This window comes from Meriones unguiculatus, chromosome 11, assembly GCF_030254825.1.
Source record: "Meriones unguiculatus strain TT.TT164.6M chromosome 11, Bangor_MerUng_6.1, whole genome shotgun sequence".
Lineage (NCBI taxonomy): Eukaryota > Metazoa > Chordata > Mammalia > Rodentia > Muridae > Meriones > Meriones unguiculatus.
The window spans coordinates 19,666,587-19,688,110 of record NC_083359.1 but is presented as its reverse complement, the minus strand read 5'-3'; the positions used below and the strand labels follow the sequence as shown (position 1 = coordinate 19,688,110).

The following is a 21,524-nucleotide window of genomic DNA, read 5'->3' as shown; positions in this document are numbered from 1 at the left end:
CCCCCCCCCACCAGGGAAATGAATGGGGCTTGGGGAATGAAGTTATGGCAGTCAGAGCATACATAGACTTGGTAAAATAAGAGGAGTAAGTCATCACACACACACACACACACACACACACACACACACATAGGCCCCTTGATCAATTGCACAGAATAGTCGTCAACGCAGCTTTGTACTTAGTACTGAAAACTTGAAGTTTGCTGAGACAGTGGATTTAAAATGTTCTCATCCCCAGAAAGAGTTAAATATTTGAGGTAACAAACTGCTAGTTACCATGACAGTCATTCCACATTGCTTTATTCTTTTAAAACCATTAACAAATATTAACAAATGGGATCCCTGTGACATTTTTGTACATGTGTGTAGCACATGCTCATCTACCTTGCCCATTCATTCTGTATTCTGTGGCCCCTTGTTGGGTCTCTTCTACTTCCAAGTTGACTATTTTCCGTGTATGAGTCATGTGAGTCTACTTGGCTTTTTTTTTTTTTTCCTTTATGTGATGTCTTCTGGTTCCAGATGTCTTGCTGCAAATGACATTCTATTTTTCTTTGTGGATGACTAGTTTTGTGCACACTATACTTAAAAACTCCATATATATAGTGCTTCACTCTTTTTTATTTTTTAGAGACAGAGTTTCTCTGTGTAGCCTTGGCTGTCCTAGACTCACTTTGTAGATCAGGCTGGCCTCACGGAGATCTGCCTGGCTCTTCCTCTCTTTGTGCTGGGATCACAGGAGTATGACACCGAGCCCGGCTAGAGCTTCACTCTTGGTGAGCTATTTTCACTGGTTGCCACCAGGCTGCCCTGTGGTAGCAGCACTGAGTCGTGCTCAAAGCCGACAAGTTCAGTCTTCGCGCAGCACATTTGTGTGGCAACTGAACTGTATAGCACTTTTCTATGGTGCAAAGCTGTATTGAAGGAAGCTTGCAGAGGGAGGTGATAATGAGTGTTGATGACAGATTGTTCTAGAAGACCTGTTCTCCTGCCACAGAGAGCTCCACAGTTGCCTTGGGGTTGGCAGAGGAGCCTGGCAGAAGGACAGGCTGACAAAGCAGCAGTGGGATGAGGGGTGTGGTGGTGGTTAGTCCTCCTTGTCAATGTCAAGGAATCACCTGATAGACACATGTCTGATGGGCTTTCCAGGAGGCTGAATGGAGGAGAGATGACCCACCCTGAAGGTAAGAGGCACTATAACTGGATACAAATGGAAAATAAGTAAGCTGGCTGGAAGCACCAGAATTCACCTCTCTTTTCTTCCTGACTGGATATAAAGTTGTAAAATTAGGGTCTTTCTAATCCCCACCCTTGCTCCCAAATAATGGCACCGAGACCTTTATGTTTATTCATAATAGCTTTAGCCACTGTGGTTGGGCAGACACGGAACTATTCTAACTCATCTATTCTGGCCAGGCCTACTTCCCAGCCATGTGGCCTGTTACCTGCCATCCTGGTCTTGCCCTGGCTGCTCCAGCTCCATCTGTGTACCCATGGTGACTCCCTCATGGCCACCTTCCTCCCTGATCTCCACCTAGGATCTCCTCACTGGGCTCAGAAGTCCTGCTTTATCCTCTCCTGCCCAGCTATTGTCTGTTCAGCTCTTTATTAACCAATCAGAGAGTGATGGAGAACAATTTTCACACAACATTGAGACAGGGGATGCTTCATAGAAATGGCAATGCCAACGTCCAGACTGCAACCAGATCTCTGGGTATAGAGATAGCATTTGAACTCACGGTGCCTAAAACATCCTCCAGCACGATGTGACCAGCCACTTCATGCTCCTTCCAACACACCTTCCTGTCAGGACGGACTGTGCTCCCTCAAACTGTGAGCGAGAATAACCGCTTTCATTTGTTTTTGTCAGGCATCTTGTCGTAGCAATGAGAAACAACCAATATGGGATTGCTTGGCTACACGTGTTCCACACTGGTCTGTGCAGGACACTGAGGCAAAGATGGCATCCTTGGACACAGACACCATACCTTTCAACAACCTTGTGCTAAAGATGGTGATAGGTGTACCAACTTTCCTGCCTTTGGGCTTCAGGCGGCAGAACTATATGGCAGAATCCATAGTCACACCATGGGAGGTTTATTAAGGGAAAGGACACAGAGACTGTCTCTGGGTGAGGGATGAAAGGTGAGAGAGAGGGGAAAGGAAGGGAGCAGGTCCTTTTATAAGGTGAAGTAGTGCATACCCATGGAGAGGACAATGCAGCTCGTGGTGAAATGTGCCGCATCTTGGCAACTGGTGATGATGTGTCCTGTTGTTGCCAAGTCCCTGGAGCTGGCCATGGAGGTGCCTGATCGCTAACATACATGTTCTCTAAAAATGAGAAGGTGGAAAATTCACAGCATTTTTAGTCTAGAGGTCAGAAGCCTTGGAACCACCCATTCACTGAACCCTTTAATGTATGCTCTCAAGTCAATCCTATAAGAAAAACCGCCTGGTTGTTTAATGCTTGTGTGTGTGAGTGCACACAACACACACACAGACATACAAATGCTTAGATAGTCTATTGCAGTGCTGAGCTGGCTTCCACCACAGAAATGAGTGAACCACTCTGGATATGGTAAGAGAAATCAGAGAATCAGACATCCTTCTGCTGCTTGCTCGCTCCACCGGCCATGCTCAGAACTCTGCTGCCACCCTAATTCACCCTCACTAATGGGAGCCCAAGCTGACTCAGGCCCTGCTTCCATGACCCCACTAATCCCTGGAGGCTGGGGCTCAACACCTGTCTCCAAGAGGCCTTTGCTGTCCAGCATCAGAGAGCTCAGTCCTGTCCTCTGTTGGCAATGAGAGGAAAGTATCTTTGGACCGACCCCCCTCACCTTGGTCCAACCACGAGACGGGGCAGTCGAACACAAGCAGCTTCACAGTGGGAGAGAGCTCCAGAGAGCTAGGAGACTTAAAGAATGACCAGAGGAGCAGCTCAGGGCTCGTGACCCAAATGGGAGCTGCAGGGTCAACTGGCCCCGCCCTTCCTCCCACCAGTGGGTAGGCTGGTGCTTCACGCCACTCTGAATGCAAATCTAGTTGCTGACAAAGGCCTTGGGCTGTCAATCACTCCCGGAGGATTATGCTTGGTGATATTGATGGTCTGCTCTGCATCGATTCTTGCCTTCCCAAGCCTTGTCCTGCATGTCTTTCTGATTCACTGTGCTGGCACACTCTGGCTCACCCTGCTCCTGTCATCTGCCACTTATGGGTTTACCTCAGAGAAAGTTAGGGAGGCCCTTAGGCTCTGGTGAGATGGCTCAGCTGGTAAAAGTGCTTGATGCCAGCCTCAGTTCAGTCCTCCAGACCCACACAGTGGAAGGAGAGAACCAATTCCTGCATTCATGTGCATATGCACCTCTCTCTCTCCCCCTCTCCCTCTCTCTTACACACCTGATAAATAAATAAATATAAAATATTATTTTAAAAGAGAAAAGGTTCTAGTGGATTAGTGGTCAGGACAGAGGAGAAAGATAGAAAGGGAAAGACACACGGAGAGTCAGAGGATTTGGGGGAGGTAGGGAGACGCTTAGAGTAGAATTAAATGATGTTTGGAGAAGAACATCTAGGTAGGTAGGGAAATCAAGGACACAGTGAGACAGAGAGAAGGACACCATCAGAATGTCCTCAAACGCTCTTGTCAGGAGCAGGTGTTCTAGGGACACCGGTGTGCTCTCCCTTCTGCTATCAGACCCCGAAGAATTAAAATTCCCCAGGAGTCTCATGCTGGAAGAAGCCAAAGGCTGAAGCTTCCTGGGAGGCAAGAGGGGGAGCTTGTCTCCTAGGAAGAGATTTCACAAGTCACACCGCCTTGCAGGAGAGACTGGTCGCTCAACGGCCAGAGCCACTTAGCTGTGCATGTCCTTTTCTGTTTAAACCCAAGTGTGTCTGAAGACCCGCCTGGGGGTCACTGGACCTCTTTGTTCTTCTTCTCCATGTGGCCGGACCCGTCTGTAAATCTCTTATCTCCGATTTTCGCTATTATCTGTCTCTTTAATTGGCATATTGAGGATGAGTGACCAAGCTTTTATTAGTGTTGCCAGGATCCAGTCTTGCACCCTGAAACTCTGATAAACCAATGTGGGTCAGTCACAATCTAACGACAGTCTAGGGGAGAAACAGACCCAGGGAGCCAGAGAGGGAAAAGAGCCCTTCCTCCACTCCCAAGCTCTGGAGGGGGTCTCTGCTCTCACCCTCATCCCTCCCCAGAATCCTTAAATCCTCTAGGCTGGAGCCCTGGTTTTACAGCTGTCACAGACTCATCCTACCGGCTAGAGGTTGGCTCAGGTAAGCATCCCTGGGGAGGCAGACTAGAGTGGGGTGGGGTGGGTCTGGAGGAAAAGGTTCCCAGAACTGTGGGGGAAGGGGTAGGACGGGGGGGGGGGATGCGAGGACCATCGACAGGGGGACTCGGTGACAATTTCAGGGAGGATGAGAGCAGCCCTTTGGAAGCCTGGGAGAGCCGGCTGAGTTGCCAGCGCACGGGTCACCGAGTCTCCAACTTTTCCCGAGCTCTCGGCTTCCTAGCCGGGTTCCCGCGGACAGCAGCTGCGTCCGCCGGCTCCCAAGGCGTCCGGGTAACTTCCGTCCCCGCAGTCCGGGGGGCAGATGGCTCGGCTCCGGGTGCCGCTGCTCTGGGTAGCCTGGTGGCTGTCGCAGGCTGGCGTGGCGCGCGGGGCGGGCTCAGTGCGCCTGGCGGGCGGCCTGACGCTGGGCGGCCTGTTCCCGGTGCACGCGCGGGGCGCGGCGGGGCGCGCCTGCGGGGCGCTGAAGAAGGAGCAGGGCGTGCACCGGCTGGAGGCGATGCTCTACGCGCTGGACCGAGTCAACGCCGACCCGGAGCTGCTGCCCGGCGTGCGGCTGGGCGCGCGGCTGCTGGACACCTGCTCGCGGGACACCTACGCCCTGGAGCAGGCGCTGAGCTTCGTGCAGGCGCTCATCCGGGGCCGTGGCGACGGCGACGAGGCCAGCGTCCGCTGCCCCGGGGGCGTCCCCCCACTGCGCGCCGCTCCCCCAGAGCGCGTGGTGGCCGTGGTGGGAGCCTCGGCTAGCTCCGTGTCCATCATGGTCGCCAACGTCTTGCGCCTGTTCGCGGTGAGGGCCGGCGTCTGCCACCCGTTCTCTAGGTGGCCGATGCCTTTTCTTCTTTCTGGAAGGGTCTGTTTTGATCTCCCCAGCTCCTCCACAGTAAAGCTGCTGTCCACCGGGGCAGATCAACTTTCCCAGCCTGGCTTGTCTGTCTGCTCTGCCGACTGGCTGGGTATGGCATTTTTTTTGTGGGAAGGGGGTCGCTTCCCCCAGCAGTCTGTGTCCTGGAGGAGGTGGGCTAAGGGCAGATTGGAACTCAGTCGTCACTTGCCCACTCATTCGGGTTCTCCTGACACCTTTGACAGCCCTGCAAGGTGCCCCCGCCCCTGAGCACTCCTGGGTAATAAAGAAATTTAGATTTCATGAACTAAGCCTTTCTTTAAAAGCCCTTGGAAGAAGTCCTGGGCAGTCCTGAGGGGTGGAGTGTCACTGCTCTTTTTTTTTTTTTAAATCATCATTTAAATTTCATTTCAAAATGCCTGCCTTTAACCCCCTTCTGTTGCAGGGACCTGAGCTCCATCCCCCTTGCTCAACTGCTTACCAGCAAGGCTCTGCATCTTCTTCATCGCTAGGGGGCGCCGAGGTGCAACAATTGGGGGCCATAGTTTCCAGGGATGCCTCTGGCATTAGAGTTTGGGGTGGGGGAGTTCCATTGTAGTCATCCTGGGGATAGGGGTTAGGGTTTACTGCACTTGAAGAGGGCATCAGTCCTGCTGCAGCTAGTGGATCTTTCTCTGGTTTTTGCTTTCTTGATCTCCTGTATCTCCGATCCTCTCCGGTTAAGCAGCCTTAAGCACCTCTCCTCTCTTCCTCCTCCCTCCCTCCCACTTTCCTTCTGTTTCCCACTCCCCTTTCCAGTACTGTTACGGTGCTCCTCCACCAACAGTCCTAGAACAACTGCAGCCCCTCCTCCCAAAAACGTCCAGGCTTGGGCTCCCTGCTGGTCCGTCTTGAGGGCCACCTGGACTGTCTGTTCTAATGCAGATCTGTTTCCCTCCTAAATCTCTCAGTCTCCTTTTCCTGTTTTCTCAACAGTATTCTTTTCAAGCCCCAGGTACCACTGTTCTGTAGCTTGTGCACAGCCCCATAACCCCTGCTGTTAATCTATCTAATGGTCATAGATCAAACCTAGTTTCCATCAAGCCTTTCCACTAGACTTTTCCAGCCTGATGCTACCTCTCCAGCTCTGATCTGCTCTGATACTAGCAGGGGGCTGACACTGATAAAGACTCCTTTTCTCTCTCTCTCTCCCTCTCTCTCTCTCTCCCCGAAATGGGGTCAACAGAACACCCTTTCCCTTAGACCAGGGGCAGACTTTCCTTAAGCTCCAGGATCCTCTTCATCTTGTAGCCTGCGCAGCTGTCAGGGTGACCCACTGTGCTCTAAGCCCTTCCAACCTTCTGGTCATCGGATGCATCCATAAATATCCCACTAGCCTCCAATTTCTAGCTTGAGCCCCTCCACCCAGCCTTCAGCTCTCCCCTCAAACCTTCCATGCTTCATCTGAGCCACAGGTCCCTACTGTCTCCTCCAGAGCTATTCCCAACTTGTCTGTGACCTATCCGTGTCCCGAGCCCCTGTTGCCACCCTGGCTTATGAAGCCTCCAGCCACAGCTGTCTGTCCTTCCTGCTTCAGATACCCCAGATCAGCTATGCCTCCACAGCCCCAGAGCTCAGTGACTCCACCCGATATGACTTCTTCTCCCGAGTGGTACCCCCTGACTCCTACCAGGCCCAGGCTATGGTGGACATTGTGCGGGCACTGGGATGGAACTACGTGTCTACACTGGCCTCTGAAGGCAACTATGGCGAGAGCGGGGTTGAGGCCTTTGTGCAGATCTCCCGGGAGGCTGGTGAGTTGGGAGTTGGTATGGAGGTCCCAGGCACCAGTCAGCTAAGAAGGGGGAGAGCCAGGATCCATGGGATGGGACACTGATGGGGGGAGGGACATCCCTGTGGTCAGGCAGGATGGTACTCCAGGCGGGTGAAGTCCTTCAATCCAGTTCCTCATGTTGTGGTGACTCTCCCCCCAACCATAAAATTATTTTTGTTGCTACTTCATAACTGTGATTTTGCTACTGTTAAGAATGGTAATGAAAATATCTGTGTTTTCCAATGGCCTTAGGCGACCCCTGTGAAAGGGTCATTCAATCCCTAAAGGAGTTGTGACCCACAAGCTGAGAGCTGCTGCTTTAAGGGATTTGGGTCATGCTTATGGTCTGCTAGGTAGGGTCCAAGCAAGATCTCCACCCTCTAAAGCCCACAAGTAAGGCCTACACAATCACAGAAGTGGCAGGCGAGTGGGTAGGTGAGACAAGAGTTGACTTTGGTTTCCCTGCCATCCCCATCATCCAGGAGGTGTCTGTATTGCCCAATCAATAAAGATCCCCAGGGAGCCAAAGCCAGGCGAATTCCACAAAGTGATTCGGAGGCTCATGGAGACACCCAACGCCCGGGGCATCATCATTTTTGCCAATGAGGATGACATCAGGTGACTGGCTTTTTGAGACTCTTCCTGAGAGACCTTACTTTTCCTCACTTCCAGCCATGAGCTGCTCTCTCTCTTCCTCTCTCTGCGCTCTTCCTGTGTTGAGGGAATGAGTCAGGCCTGGATGGCTGAGGAAAACATGGCTATTTTTACTGTTCACTGTGGGTAAAGGGACTGTGGGACAGACCCCAGAGCAGACAACAATATCATGAGGGACACAGTCTCAGTAAACCTCGAAACCTACATTATCCAAAGCCAGCCAAGACTCTTTTCCAGCCTGGGAAGTTGGACATACTTTGGTAGAGGAATTTGTGAATGGAATGGCTTCAGAGTGGCCTTGAGTTTCCCCCAAAGCCCTCTCTGTATTAATCCATTGCTTTACTATAAAGAAATATCCAAATCTGGGTGTGTTTTTTTGTTTGTTTTTTTGGTTTGTTTTTTGTTTTTTTGTTTTTTTTTTTTTTTTTTTTTTTTTTTTTTTTTTGGAAAAGACTTATTTTTAACATACTGTTTTGGAGGTTGACAGTCAAGACAGCATGACACCAGCTCTGCTGAGGGCCCAGCTTCTGTGGCATTTTGACAAATGTTATCATGGGAGGAGGGCGTAGAAGAGGGAGAGAGTGTGTGCAGAGCCAGACAGGGTCTCACTCTGGATCCCTGAACTTGCTCTGTAGACCAGGTTGGCCTCCTGAGTTCTGGGGTTAAAGACATTCGATGTCAGGGCCATATAATAAGCTCCACTTCTTAAAGGTCACATCACCTCCCAGCATTTGCACTGAGGTCCAAGTTTCCACCAGACAGAAACACTCAAATCAAACCCAAACCTTAGCATGGTCTGAGGGCCAGTGTAGACCAAATTGGAGGAAGATCTCAGGTTGTGACTCTTCACCTGTTCCTACCAGGAGGGTCTTGGAGGCAACACGACAAGCCAACCTGACTGGCCACTTCCTGTGGGTTGGCTCAGACAGCTGGGGATCCAAGATCTCTCCCATCTTGAACCTAGAAGAGGTAGCTGTGGGGGCCATCACTATCTTGCCCAAAAGGGCTTCCATTGATGGTAAGTCCCCCACCCCGCCCATCCTCCCAAATGCTTCCTCTTTGGGATGCTCATTTTCACATTTTCATAACAGGTACCACTCTCTTCTAGGAGTCCACATGCTGTGCCTCTGAGATTCTGTAGTTACATCCCAGCAAGCAGTGTTTGAATGAGGCAGATGAGGGAAAGGACACTCCTCCATTAAGTGTACAGGGGAAAGCATCCTAGGCTGTGTTTTTGTTTATTTTTGTTTTTTTTTTTCCTGTTGTTTTAAATTTCCATGTATATAGTTTTGGTTTTACCAAAGGTAGTTTAAATGGGAAGGTTGGCGGGAGAGAAACCGACGATGTGGAATATCTCCTCATCAGCTGTATTCCTACCTTTGGGCATTTAGAGGAATCCAGCTGTGTGGGTTCACTTCGTGAGGAGACTTGCCCATTTCTCTGAACACTGACCTGAAAAGTGCAGCCTTGCTGACTGGCTTCGGGAACCCAGCAGAGGATGAGCTCCGCCTCCCACAGGCCCCCCAGCTTTCACCTTCGCAGGCTTTCTTTCAGCTAGAGTGCTAAAGAGCTGTCAATCAAACAAACTGGTCTAGTGCTAGCAGTCAAGGCATTTCATGGGAAGAGGTGTGGAAGTGGGTGGTGTCAGGTGTGCAGCAGTGAGCCAACGGTGTCCTCAAAGCCCTGGATTCTCTCTTCTCAAGCTCTGTGTCTCTTGTGCCTCTGGCCTCATGTTCACCAGATGGATAGTGAAACCCTGCCCACTGCATAGCCATAGCAATGCCCTAACCAGGACAGAGAGAGCAGTGATTAATTCCTTAAGGATGCAAATTCTACCCAGGAGCTCCTGTGTGTCTTCTCTCTTTTTTTCTATTTTCCTGAGTTTTTTTTTTTGGGGGGGGGGAAAGGGGGCATACATGCTGCACAGATGTGTGTGCATGTGGAAGCTGGAGGTTGATGTCAGGAAGCATCCTCAATTATTTTCACACCTTATTCATTGAGGGAGGGTCTCTCAATCCAACCCGGAGATCACCGATATGGCTGGTCTTGCGAGCCAGCTTGCTCTGGGGTGAGGGTGGGGGGTTCCCCTGTCTCTGCCTTCAGAATCCAGCACTTGATCACAGGGCCACTCGTGATACAAAATGGGCCGTGACTAAAGCCCGCCCGGCTTCCCAGAGCGTCACCACCCTCCTACCTCTTAGGGTTTGACCAATACTTCATGACTCGTTCCCTGGAGAACAACCGCAGGAACATCTGGTTTGCCGAGTTCTGGGAAGAGAACTTTAACTGCAAACTCACCAGCTCAGGCGGCCAGTCAGATGACTCCACCCGAAAATGCACAGGTGAGCGCTACCCAGGACGGGGGAGGGAGATTGAGGCTGGGGGTGGGGAGCACAGGTGTGGTGTCTAGGCGCCAGGCACACTTCCTCTGGGCCTCCTAGGACAGGCGAGGAACGCATCGGCCAAGACTCCACCTATGAGCAGGAGGGGAAGGTGCAGTTCGTGATAGACGCGGTCTATGCCATCGCCCATGCCCTCCACAGCATGCACCAAGCCCTCTGCCCAGGCCACACAGGTCTGTGCCCAGCCATGGAGCCTACCGATGGCCGGACCTTGCTGCAATACATCCGGGCAGTCCGCTTCAACGGTGAGTGGGTGGGCGCCTGGCCCCGCAGGGTGGGGAAGCCAGGTGGATCCACAGCCTCTGGGACAACTCAGGAATGGAAAAAGAGACAGGGAGGAAGACAAGACACCAGGAAGGACTGATTCCTGGAGATCTGAGCCAAGTGTAGGTAGGCGTCACCTTCAGAGCCAACTTACAAAGTTCAGTGTTGAGGAACTGCTGTTTGACCCATCTACCTGGGCTCCACAAGTCGCACAGAACTCCCTGTCCACTGCACCAGCTTTTAGAAGACGCAGGCATTGTGGTGGGCCTGCAGCCCAGTACAGAGCCCAGGAGGCACCCTGTTGTGGTTACACAGCCCGCTCAGAGTCACAGGCTTCCAAATATAGCCCCGGCCAGGCTCTGAGCTGCTGGAGCAAAAGGCATTGGTCCGACATGTCCCCAGCACCAACAGAAGCTGCGTAAGGTCCGGGCTCTAAGGAACGTATCTGAACAGACCCAGAGGGATTCCGCAAGTACATGTGGCTAGCAGGAGCCCTGCTGCGCTTCAACTACTATCCTGCATAAAGTTGCACACTCTCTCCCACATTTTTGGGACGCCGGCTGTTGTGGTTTTGTGAGAGCTGTGTGCATGTGTGCACACACTTGGGCACGTGTCTGTGGAGGAGCCTCAGGTGTCCTACTCTGTCACTCCCCACCTTATTACTTTGAGGCAGCATCTCTCACCAAAACCGGAGCTAGCCAGAGGGCTAGCAAGACCCAGAAATCCTCCTGCCTCTGCCCCTGAACACTTGGGAGTGGGTGCTGAGATCCAGCTCAGGCACTCTCTTACCCTCCGGGCCATGGCCAGCTCTGAAAGGCATGTTTTGTCCTAAGCCCTCCTGATGACTGTGAGGCAGCATCTCCTGGTCCAAAGCTACTTTCACTGCTAATGAGTGATTGCTGATACTGAGCATCTTGCTAGGAGCCTGCCAACTTCTTCCTTTATCCTGGCTAGTCCTTGAGGCTTCCTGGGAAAATGACTTTGGGGGTGGAAAAGCAACCGGAGCTGACTGGCCTTTCCCTGCAGGCAGCGCAGGAACCCCAGTGATGTTCAATGAGAATGGAGATGCCCCTGGGCGCTATGACATCTTCCAGTACCAGGCAACCAATGGAAGTGCCAGCAGCGGCGGGTACCAGGCCGTGGGCCAGTGGGCAGAGGCCCTTAGACTGGATGTAAGTGGCACTAATTAAGTGTCCAGGTGGAGGTGAAGGGCTCTGAATTCCTGGCGGTGGAGGTCCTCACCCTGTGTTCTGTCTGTCCCAGATGGAAGCCCTGCAGTGGTCCGGTGACCCCCATGAGGTGCCTGCTTCTCAGTGCAGCCTCCCCTGCGGGCCTGGTGAACGGAAAAAGATGGTGAAGGGTGTCCCCTGCTGCTGGCACTGTGAGGCCTGCGATGGGTACCGCTTCCAGGTGGATGAGTTCACGTGTGAGGCCTGTCCGGGGCACATGAGACCCACCCCCAACCACACCGGCTGCCGTCCCACACCTGTGGTGCGCCTGACCTGGTCCTCTCCGTGGGCTGCTCTGCCCCTTCTCCTGGCTGTGCTGGGCATCATGGCCACCACCACCATCATGGCCACGTTCATGCGCCATAATGACACTCCCATAGTCCGCGCCTCTGGCCGTGAGCTGAGCTACGTGCTGCTCACTGGCATCTTCCTGATTTATGCCATCACCTTCCTCATGGTGGCCGAGCCTTGCGCAGCCATCTGTGCCGCCCGGAGACTCTTGCTTGGCTTGGGCACCACGCTCAGCTACTCAGCCCTGCTCACCAAGACCAACCGCATCTACCGCATCTTTGAGCAAGGGAAGCGCTCTGTCACGCCGCCACCCTTCATCAGCCCCACGTCGCAGCTAGTCATCACCTTTGGCCTCACCTCCCTGCAGGTGGGTCCCCAGATTCCCCAGTGACATGGTAAGGGCCTGAGGGGAGCATGAGGTCCTCCACCTTAGAACTCAGAGAATGAGAGACTCGGCTGCAGTTCAGTTGGCAGAGGGCCTTCTTAGCAACCCCTGGGTTGGATTCCCCAGTGTAGCCTAAAACCTGCATGGTGACACATACTTGTTATCCCAGCACTCGGGTAGAAGTAGGGGTATCAGAAGTTCAAAGCCATCCGTAGCAATTTTCAGGCCAGGTGTGGTGCAGCAACCTTTAAATGCAGCACTTGGAAGACAGAGCTCTCTGTCTACATTTATGGTATACATAAATGTATATGGTATACATAGACCAGCCTGGTCTACATTGTGAGACCCTGTCTTTAAAAAAAAACAGTCTCCAGAGAAGTGGGCTTTCTAGGGTCAGCTTTTCCCGTTTAGGGTCCTGTGCTGGAAAATCAGAAGGATAGACTGAGTGTGGTGGTCCCTGTCTCTCAGCCCAGCACGTGGGAGGCAGAAGCAGGGGGATCTCTGTGAGACTGAGGCCAGCCGGGATGACACAGTGAGACTCTGACAAAATTAGCAGCAGAGCAGTGCACTCTTTGTCTTCAGGATCGAGAGCAACTCATTTTTCCACAGCCATTTCCGTTGCTGAGTCCGTAGAGGAAGCTGAGCGTCCGGTTGTTTAGCCCTGGTGTCAGCTGCTTAACTAAATAAGCTCTCTCAGAGCCTGACTCACGTGTATCCCAACGACCACCGTCCCCGTGGAGTGCAACACTCATTCCACTGTGGCTGGCGTGATTAAAAAAATGAGCATCAAAGGGCTCAGAGTTTAAGATCACTGGCTGTTCTTCCAAAGGTCTTGAGTTCAATTCCCAGCAACCACACAGTGGGCTCACAACCATCTATAGTGAGATCTGGTGCCCTCTTCTGGCATGCAGTAGAACACTGTGTGAATAATAAATAAATAAATCTTTTTTTTTTTTTTTTTTTAACATGAGCATTAAAATTGGGGTTGAAATTTCCCGTGGGTTTCTCCTTAGGTGCTACTATTAAGTGTTGGACAAAAGCCCACAGACTGGAAGTTTTCTCTGGAGAGAGACCTCAGGGAGGAACAGCTTTGAGGAGGGTTGTGGTGGCTGGTGTGACAGTGTACACCCAGCCATATTGTCTGGGTGCTGACCCAGCCATGCCACGTTGACATGGTACACTCTCCTGGGCAGATGAGTCCTTCTGTCCTGGCTTTGCCTCCCTCGTGTTCGCTTCCACCCATGGCCTTGGTTCATGCAGTGGATTCTCTATGCTGGCTCTTTCTCCAGACACCATGCCTGACACATCCCGAGAAGGTGCTCCAAGACTCCCTCACTCATCGGATGATGCTTACATGGCATTCAGCATTTCCCCAAGCCCCTCAGACTCATCTGTCCTGCCTCATGAATTTGGATTTCCCCACACCTTCAGCTTTTCTAGAAGTTTCTAACAGTATGATGGATATGTAGTAGCATTTGCTTTTCTTTCTTTTTGGGGTGTGTGTGTGGTAGAGCAAGGTCTCTCTATGCAGCCCTGAAGGCCTGGAACTCACTTTATAGACCAGACTGGCCTGGAACCCATAGAAAGCCACCAGTTTCTGCCTCCAAGTGCTGGGATTAAAGGTGTGGCCACTACGCCTAGCCTCATTGCTCCTTCAGTTTGCTTGTGTGTAACAGCTGGTGAAACTGGGCCCTTGGAATCTTCTCCTCTCTGCATCCATTGCTTCTCTTATTTTACAGAAGCCTATCATAGTTTGGGGGGCAGATTCTGTATCAGTCACCTGGGTTGTGGTGTCAGGTATGAGAATGTTGTGGTTGCTGGTCCTCTGGTGTGTGCCATCACCCTTGGGCTCTAGTTTTCCTTTCCCCTACACAAGGAGGTTTCCAGCATTGCCGGGTAGGTTTATTTTATTAGGTCCTAGTTCCTGGAGCTGCTGCCACAGTGTTCCTTCTGAATGGACAAATGACTAAAAGAGACCCTCTTAGTCTCTCTTCTGTTGCTGTGAGAAAAAAAAAAAAAAAAAAACAGGACAAAAAAGGAATTTGGGGAGGAAAGAGTTTTTTATTTCATCTATGGCTCTAGGTCGCAGCATGTCACTGAGCAAAGTTAAGGCAGGAACCATGGAGGAATGCTGCTTCCTGGCTGGCTACCAGGCTCACATTCAGCAACCTTTCCTATAGAGTCCAGGCCCACCTGCCTACAGATGGTACAGCTCACGGTGGGCTGGGCCCTCCTACATCAATCGGCAGTCAAGAAAATGTTCCCACAGACATGCTGACAGGCCAGTGTGCTGGAGACAACTCTTCAGCCGAGACCCCTTTCTCAGAAGACATGGCGCTGGATAGCTTGCTAGATTTCAACCCCACCTATCCTTTCATCTGGTGCTCTTACACAGTGAACCACACAAATGGGTCATCCCTCCAGGGTCTCAGCTTCATGCAGACATCTCGATTCCCACCCCTCAGTCTCTTTTCGCTCAGGATCTGCCTATTGTCATTAGGAAGTAGCTGAAACTCCATCTTCTCCCTGTTAGGATCTGGCCATTAACCTCAGCTCACATTCTCACTATTGACTGTTTCTCTGGCCTCTGATGTGGGCCTATTTTGTCTCAGTGCACATTTACCCATAAGCTCATGGCGTTCTGTTTGCAGTTCTCTAGTTTGGGAGAGGGAAGGGGGTCCCTGGGGACCAGCCTTGACGTGTTGCTAGCTGTGTGCATGCTGGTGTTGTCACGCCTGTGCAGTGGCTTGGGTGTGAGGACAGAGCGTCCCTCAGGGGCCTGGTCCTCATTGGTGGCACCTGCACTAGCTGTTCCCCAAAGATGGCATCACATCCTCAGAACAGATTACGTGGGTTTCGGTTTTGAGGGGAAGGAAGGCTCTCGAACCTTGAAGGTGCTCAGGTGCATGGCATTGCTGTTAAAGTCCAGCGTGGGATGGTCTGGTTGCTGCTTTCCCACCCAGCATTGATGCGGTCGGTCCACATGTGCTTCGAGCACGACTGTCCTCTCCACCCACCCCATCACAGGTAGAAACACGGTCCTGGGTGACCCTTTTTCAGAGGGAGGCTTTCAAGCCTGGGTAGCCGAGAGCCCAGAGCCTCCCGGGGAAGCTAACCTGCCAGGGAGCTAAGTGAGCGGCTGGGACGGACTCATCGCTGGAAGAGAAGATGGCCCTGACACTGTGCTGGTTCCCACAGGTAGTGGGAGTGATAGCGTGGTTGGGGGCCCAGCCCCCACACAGCGTGATTGACTACGAGGAGCAGAGGACGGTGGACCCGGAGCAGGCCAGGGGTGTGCTCAAATGTGACATGTCTGATCTGTCCCTCATTGGTTGCCTGGGCTACAGTCTCCTGCTCATGGTCACCTGTACGGTGTATGCCATCAAGGCCCGAGGTGTGCCTGAGACCTTCAATGAGGCCAAGCCCATCGGCTTCACCATGTACACCACCTGTATTATCTGGCTGGCTTTTGTTCCCATCTTCTTCGGCACCGCCCAGTCAGCTGAGAAGGTAATTGGGTCCCCCAGCAGGCTTGTTCTAGCCACCCTCGTCCCTTAGTGAGGGTCTGGATTGCCCAGGAGCTGGGCCGCCTATTCTGATCCATTATTTGAATGACTGCGGGTTGGCTTCATTCTTGTCTGACTTATACCCTGTGCCTGTTCGTTCAGTCACTCTTCTCTTCCTCTGTTCACTCGTTCTAGCACTCTTCCTGACATTTATCTTCCATGCTTCCCCCCACACACCCTTGCTTTTTTCCTTTTCATTTAATTTCTTCCTATCGTTTATGCCTCTTACCTCATTACTCTACTGGCCAGTTGCCTGACTCTTTATCTAGTCACTTATGACTTTAGAACATTCATTAATACATGCTGGCTCTGTAGGAGTGGGGGGGCCTCTTCTCAAGCGCCACCCTCTTCCTTTTTTGTAATTTGAAAAAAAAATATTTATTTTGTGTGTATGTGCATGCTTGTTTGTATGTATATAGTATACATGCAGGTGCCCTTTGAGGCCAGAAAAGGGCATAGGATCCCCAAGAACTGCGTTAAGTCCGACCTTGTTCCCTCTTCCGCGCTTAGATCTACATCCAAACAACCACACTGACCGTGTCCCTGAGCCTCAGCGCGTCGGTGTCCCTCGGCATGCTCTACGTGCCCAAAACCTACGTCATCCTGTTCCATCCAGAGCAGAACGTGCAGAAGCGGAAGCGCAGCCTCAAGGCGACCTCCACGATGGCAGCCCCGCCCAAGAGCGAGAATGCAGAGGACGCCAAGTAGCAAGGTCGAGTGTGGGGGCCGCAGGTTGCTCCCTGCCCTTTCTTTGCTTCTCCTGGCTTCACGGCGTGAAGCTGTGAAGGATCCACAGTGACCATCAGAGGCCAGGAATGTGGAAAGACCATGTCCGGCATGGGTGGACATGCCTTCGGAAAAAGCTAAACCCTGATCCACGCTGGCCCTGAGCTTTCCTGGGTCTGCCGACCTCATCATTCTGCCCGTTCTACCCACAGTAGAAAACACTCGCTTCCAGGATTCTTCCTGAAGACAGAGACTAAGCTGACCCCTTCTGGGTGGACATTCAAAACCGAGGTGAAGCCAGGGCGTGGTCAGGTTGGGGTAAGATTTATCTTGATCCAACACTGTACCTAGGGAATGGCCAGGGTGTCAGAAAGTGAAAACCCCAACGTTGAATCCAGATTTAGAGCTGAGCGGGTATAGTTGCCACAGCAGGAAACTTTGGGGTCTGAATTTGGGGAATTAATCATTTCTCTGATACAGAGGAGCAGAGCCTATACGAGAGCCCTGGGAGCCGAGCGTTGCCCTGCAGCAGAGAGAAGGGCTTTCAGGAGGCCGCTTCCGCTTCCGGTGTGGTCTTTTCCACAGGGTCATCCACTAGGTTTGGCAGCTTGCCTTTGCTGTGTATGTTTTTGTAGATTGCTCCAATCTGAAAAAAAAAGCCAGCACAGTTGTGTGGGGAAAACGAAGCTGGGCTTTGTTCAAGGGAGTCCAGGGACTGTCTTGTTTGTACGCTTAGGTTTTGTTTTGTTTTGAGCCAGGGTCTCACTGTGTAGCTCTGCCTCTCCTGGAACTCCCTATGTAAACCAGGCTGGCCGCAAACTCACAGAGATCTGCCGGCCCTTGCCTTCCAAGTGCTGGGATCAAAGTGCTGTGTATCACTATGCCCAGCTTAATTTTAAATTATTAGGATGGCTATAAAGGTGGAGCACTCTTCTGAAAAGTGAATATGAATCATATGGAGGAAGCTGTTGGAATACCATGTATGGACTTTATTTTTCACCAATCTTTCTTTTTTTTTTTTCTTTTTTCATGAAGAGCTGGTGTTTAATTAGGGAATTTTGCGTTTCTTGTTTTTTCTTTTTTTTTTTTAATGTATTGAGTTGTATGCTTTAATGTATTGTGTGAGTTTTCCAGTATTCAGGCTACAGAACTGGTTTTTGAAAATGAGTGGCACTTCAATGGATGGATGCCCCAAGGGATAGTGAGTTCTGGCCCTGAGATGCAGTACTTTATCTAGCATTTTAAAAGCAACACAGCTTCTCTTTAGACTATTTCTGCCCTCCTCACTTCACGTGTTCCCAGTTTCCCACCGTGCAAGGCCCGGCACTGCATTTAGTGCTGAGCGCTTTCTGAAGCTCCAAGCTGAGGCGTCTGTCCTGTTTGAATCCTCAGAAGTGTGAAATGAATTCTCTTGAGAAAGCTTCATCCATGTGACCGTGTTAGTAGTGTTTTCTTCCTCTATGATCTCTTCCAGAGTCAGTGATCCTGGGTCTGAATAAAGGTTTTTGTTTTGTTTTTGCACTTACTGTTTTGTGTGTGTGTGTGTGTGTTTCTCTGCTTTGCAGTAAGTTTTGACCTGCTAGTTGAAAGCTTGTGTGTGTGTGTGTGTGTGTGTGTGAGTTTTGTTGTTGTTTTTCATTTGTCATTTTCCCCCATGCTTAGAGTCAATGATTTCTAGTGAGTGTTTTCCGCTGTCTGCACTTCACAGATTCCTCGTCAGCTGAAGTTACCGGCTAGAATCCTGGCCTCCTGCCAAAGCCCCCACTTCCTTGTCCAGTCATCCGTGTCCTCTGGTGGAAATTCCTTAATACACACTGTGTTCCACCTTCTTCCTATAGGCTTTCTCTTCTGCCTTCTGTTGATTTTTCCATACCATGACCCATTTTATACAGAGCAGTGGACTTCTGTTACTGGGAACAGTTCACATTTAATACACCCATGAGGTTTTTTTCTTTCTGAATTCTTCAGTGTATCCAAGGTTCCTTTGACAAGAGGCTTCTCATCTGAAATTCCTCACTTTGGTTTCTTTCTCTCTCTCTCTCTCTCTCTCTCTCTCTCTCTCTCTCTCCCTCCTTCCTTTCTGTGCTTATTGAGGGACTGGCAGCTCCCTAAAAGTCCCTTCATAGCTCTGAGTTACCAGATATCTGGTCAAGCAAACCCCAAATAAAGTTTTATGTTTTTTTTTTTTCTTCTTTAAGTTTATGAATCGTGTAAGAGGTTCTGCTAGTACAGGTTCTTTCTGTGGAAAGAGCAAGGCTGTACCTGAAAGCTTTATCTTATCTCCTGCCCTTGAGCTGATCCTCCTGGTATACATTACAAAGGTGGAGCTGGACTGGAAGCTTAGCTCACATTTATTGTCAGTTTTTCCTATCCAGTACAAATTGCTCAAATTGGGGTGAGGTTGAGTCCTGAAGCTTACTTCACTCACCTGTTTATAACCTTTCTTCCCATGGAACCAGCTGAGACATGAATGGAAAAAACAAACAAAATGAGACTTTATATTTACGATATGCTTATACTTTCTCAACAGTGTGAAATTTTTGTCACACTTATTCTACTTTTATGATATGCTTGCTTCTTGGAAACTTAACCCTAATAATCCATTCCACATTTTACTTTTCACTTTATTGAGTAAATTATAGTTAACAAATATAATATTTCCCTAGAAGTATGACTTTAGTTTTCTATTGCTTCTTTGGTTACCAGTTTGCAGAGTTTCTTCTAAAGTGTAATGAAAATGTTAAATTGTATGTAAATATTTCTCCATTATCTGATAGTGTGAAACAGCTTCAGAAATACCCTTAATATAACATGTTTAGCATGGTGGCACATACCTGATGGTCCGAATTTGTTAAGAGGCAGGAGAATCAGGCATATAAAGCTAGCTTCAGCCACCTACTTAATTCAAGGCCAACCTGGGCTACATGAGACCCCTACCTCAAGAAACAAAGGAAACCAATAGCAGAAATGAAATACTCTTCATTATTCTGAATGCTTTTATTTCTAACTGAAAATTTCCCTAGTTTTCAGCCCTTGGGATTTGGAGGTAGGGCAGCTCTGAGTGTTAGGTGGGCAGAAATGAAATGCTAACAGCTTTCAGTAGTACCTTCAGCAAGGAGGTCAGTTCCCCCAGGAAAACCAACTCCCTCTCCTGGCTTCCATCAGCACCAGGCAAGTGCAAAAGAACACATGTAAACATAAAAGCAAAACACCCATAGAGATAATCAAGCAAACAAAACTGGAGGTTAGGTCCAGTCTACCACTTACTAGGTGGGTGACCTTGGCTAAGATAATTCATTTCTCACTGCTAAGAACACCGAGGTCTCTTTGGAGGCATCAGATCACCTGGGGCTGGAGTTACAGTTTGTGGGCCATCTGATGTCGGTGCCGGGAGCAGCAAGTGCTTGTCACTTCTGAGCTAACCTTCAACCACCAAGAGGCCATTTTGAAAGCAGTCAGGGATATGGAAGAAGGTGGTAGGCTGGGACATGCAATCTTAGATAAGCAGGGGAAAGGAGCCCAGGTATAAAACCAGGAGTTGAGGAAGTGCTCACAAAAGAAGACAGGTAGTTTTGGTGGCTGTTGGTGGGAGTCCACAAACATGAGGAAACTTTAGCCAACCCTGAGCAGAGTGACGCCGGCACTCCTGGTGTGTCTGATGGGAGGTGACTTCTCTAGTCCAGAGGAGGGACCGAGGAGACCGACACTGCAAACAAGTTCAGCACTTCCTCTGCCACAGGCAGTCACACCACCAGGAAGGAATGTTGGGAACACTCTCTGTGCACTGTGGAGCACAGAGGGTGAATGGGTTGTATGGAGAGAGCTGCTGAAGATGTGTCAGAGCTTGCAAACCACGGTCCTGAAACGTCCCAAGCACTGGTCTTTCTGCCATAAAATCTAGAAATGGAAGGGATGGCTTTCCCTAGGAATTGTCTTGAGATTAACCTGTCAGAGTAGAGAAAAGATTTTCTCAGTAACGTGGGAGAAACTTTTTTTTTTTTTTTTTTTTTTTTTTTGAGACAGGGTCTCTCTACATAGCCCTGGCTATTCTCAAACTCACAGAGATCTGCCTCCCTCTACCTCCCAAGAGCTGGCTGGAGAACACACTTATCTCAAGGGTCCTGAAAATGCTCACTAGGGGTCAAAGTTGATGTTGGGGTAACCCCGTCAGCCATGTAGATAGTTCGTGCTACTTCAGATTAGAAAAGGACAGAAAAGTACCCAGGAAGTTGACTCTCCTAGTCAAGGCTCTACTAATCATTTGGTAGAACATCATAAAGCCACCGTCCAGCCAAGCCACCACTATCAGACTTCGGGTTGGCCCAGGCGTGTTTAACTGGCTGTTTACTGCATTTCTGTCTCCCAGGGATGAGTGAATAAGCATAATTTCACTAGCTGCACCTGAGGAAGATAAGCTCAGAGAAAGGGAGGCTGCAGCCACCCTCCTAGGCTGTCACCAAGATAAAGGAGAGCGTTAACCTGGACACAGGCTTCAGCCCCAGTGCAGTCCTTGCCATCTAGAGGCAGTGACTTGTGGATGGGCCTGGCTAACAGAGAGCTGGACTCAAAGCAAACCACTATAAAACAAAAAGGAACTTGGAAACTCTCGGACACTCGAAAGGTAAAGGTGAGAGGGTTTGTGTGACCACGGATCCAGCGGGTCATACACATCTGGCCGAGAGCAGATGTCAGTGGCAGGAAACACAGTGCTGAAGGTTAAAATGGAATCTGCAGGCCTGGCCATAGGAGGCTGCAGGGGATATGTGGGTGCACACAGTGGAGGTTGCCCAGTAGCCCCGTTAAATGCACCCCCCTTGACATGCCTAAGAGAGGACGTGTGAGTTTTCAGTCCCCTAACCAGAGAGGCCTCCCCACACAGGTGGCCTTTATTTTGCTGAAATCTGAATTCAGGTTTTGGAGGTGCCCAAAGCTTCCAGGTGGATGCAACAACTCAGAATCTGACACGATATAGAATGCCCCCTTCTTTAAGCTGAGGCAGAGTTGTACTGCTTTAGGGGACAAGGCTACCCAATTGCATAA

At 50.5% G+C, this 21,524-nt stretch overlaps 1 protein-coding gene across 1 annotated transcript; it reads left to right on the top strand.

Moving 5' to 3' along the window:
- Nucleotides 1–4,587: 4,587 nt before the first annotated feature.
- Nucleotides 4,588–19,080, top strand: Grm6 (glutamate metabotropic receptor 6). Its single transcript, XM_021654354.2, has 10 exons — nt 4,588–5,100; nt 6,731–6,947; nt 7,450–7,585; nt 8,485–8,639; nt 9,823–9,963; nt 10,068–10,268; nt 11,314–11,459; nt 11,551–12,174; nt 15,391–15,702; nt 16,269–19,080. Exons 1-10 carry the CDS (start codon nt 4,615–4,617, stop codon nt 16,464–16,466), a joined length of 2,616 nt encoding a protein of 871 aa, XP_021510029.2. The 5' UTR covers nt 4,588–4,614; the 3' UTR covers nt 16,467–19,080.
- Nucleotides 19,081–21,524: the final 2,444 nt, after the last annotated feature.

What these genes read in the sequence shown, in the direction of transcription:
- Grm6 (XM_021654354.2), top strand. Translation starts at nt 4,615, where the DNA reads ATGGCTCGGCTCCGGGTGCCGCTGCTCTGGGTAGCCTGGTGGCTGTCG. An exon ending in CCGGGCAGTCCGCTTCAACG is followed by an intron (nt 10,269 to 11,313) that starts GTGAGTGGGTGG and finishes CTTTCCCTGCAG; the next exon opens with GCAGCGCAGGAACCCCAGTG. An exon ending in TTGGCCTCACCTCCCTGCAG is followed by an intron (nt 12,175 to 15,390) that starts GTGGGTCCCCAG and finishes TGGTTCCCACAG; the next exon opens with GTAGTGGGAGTGATAGCGTG.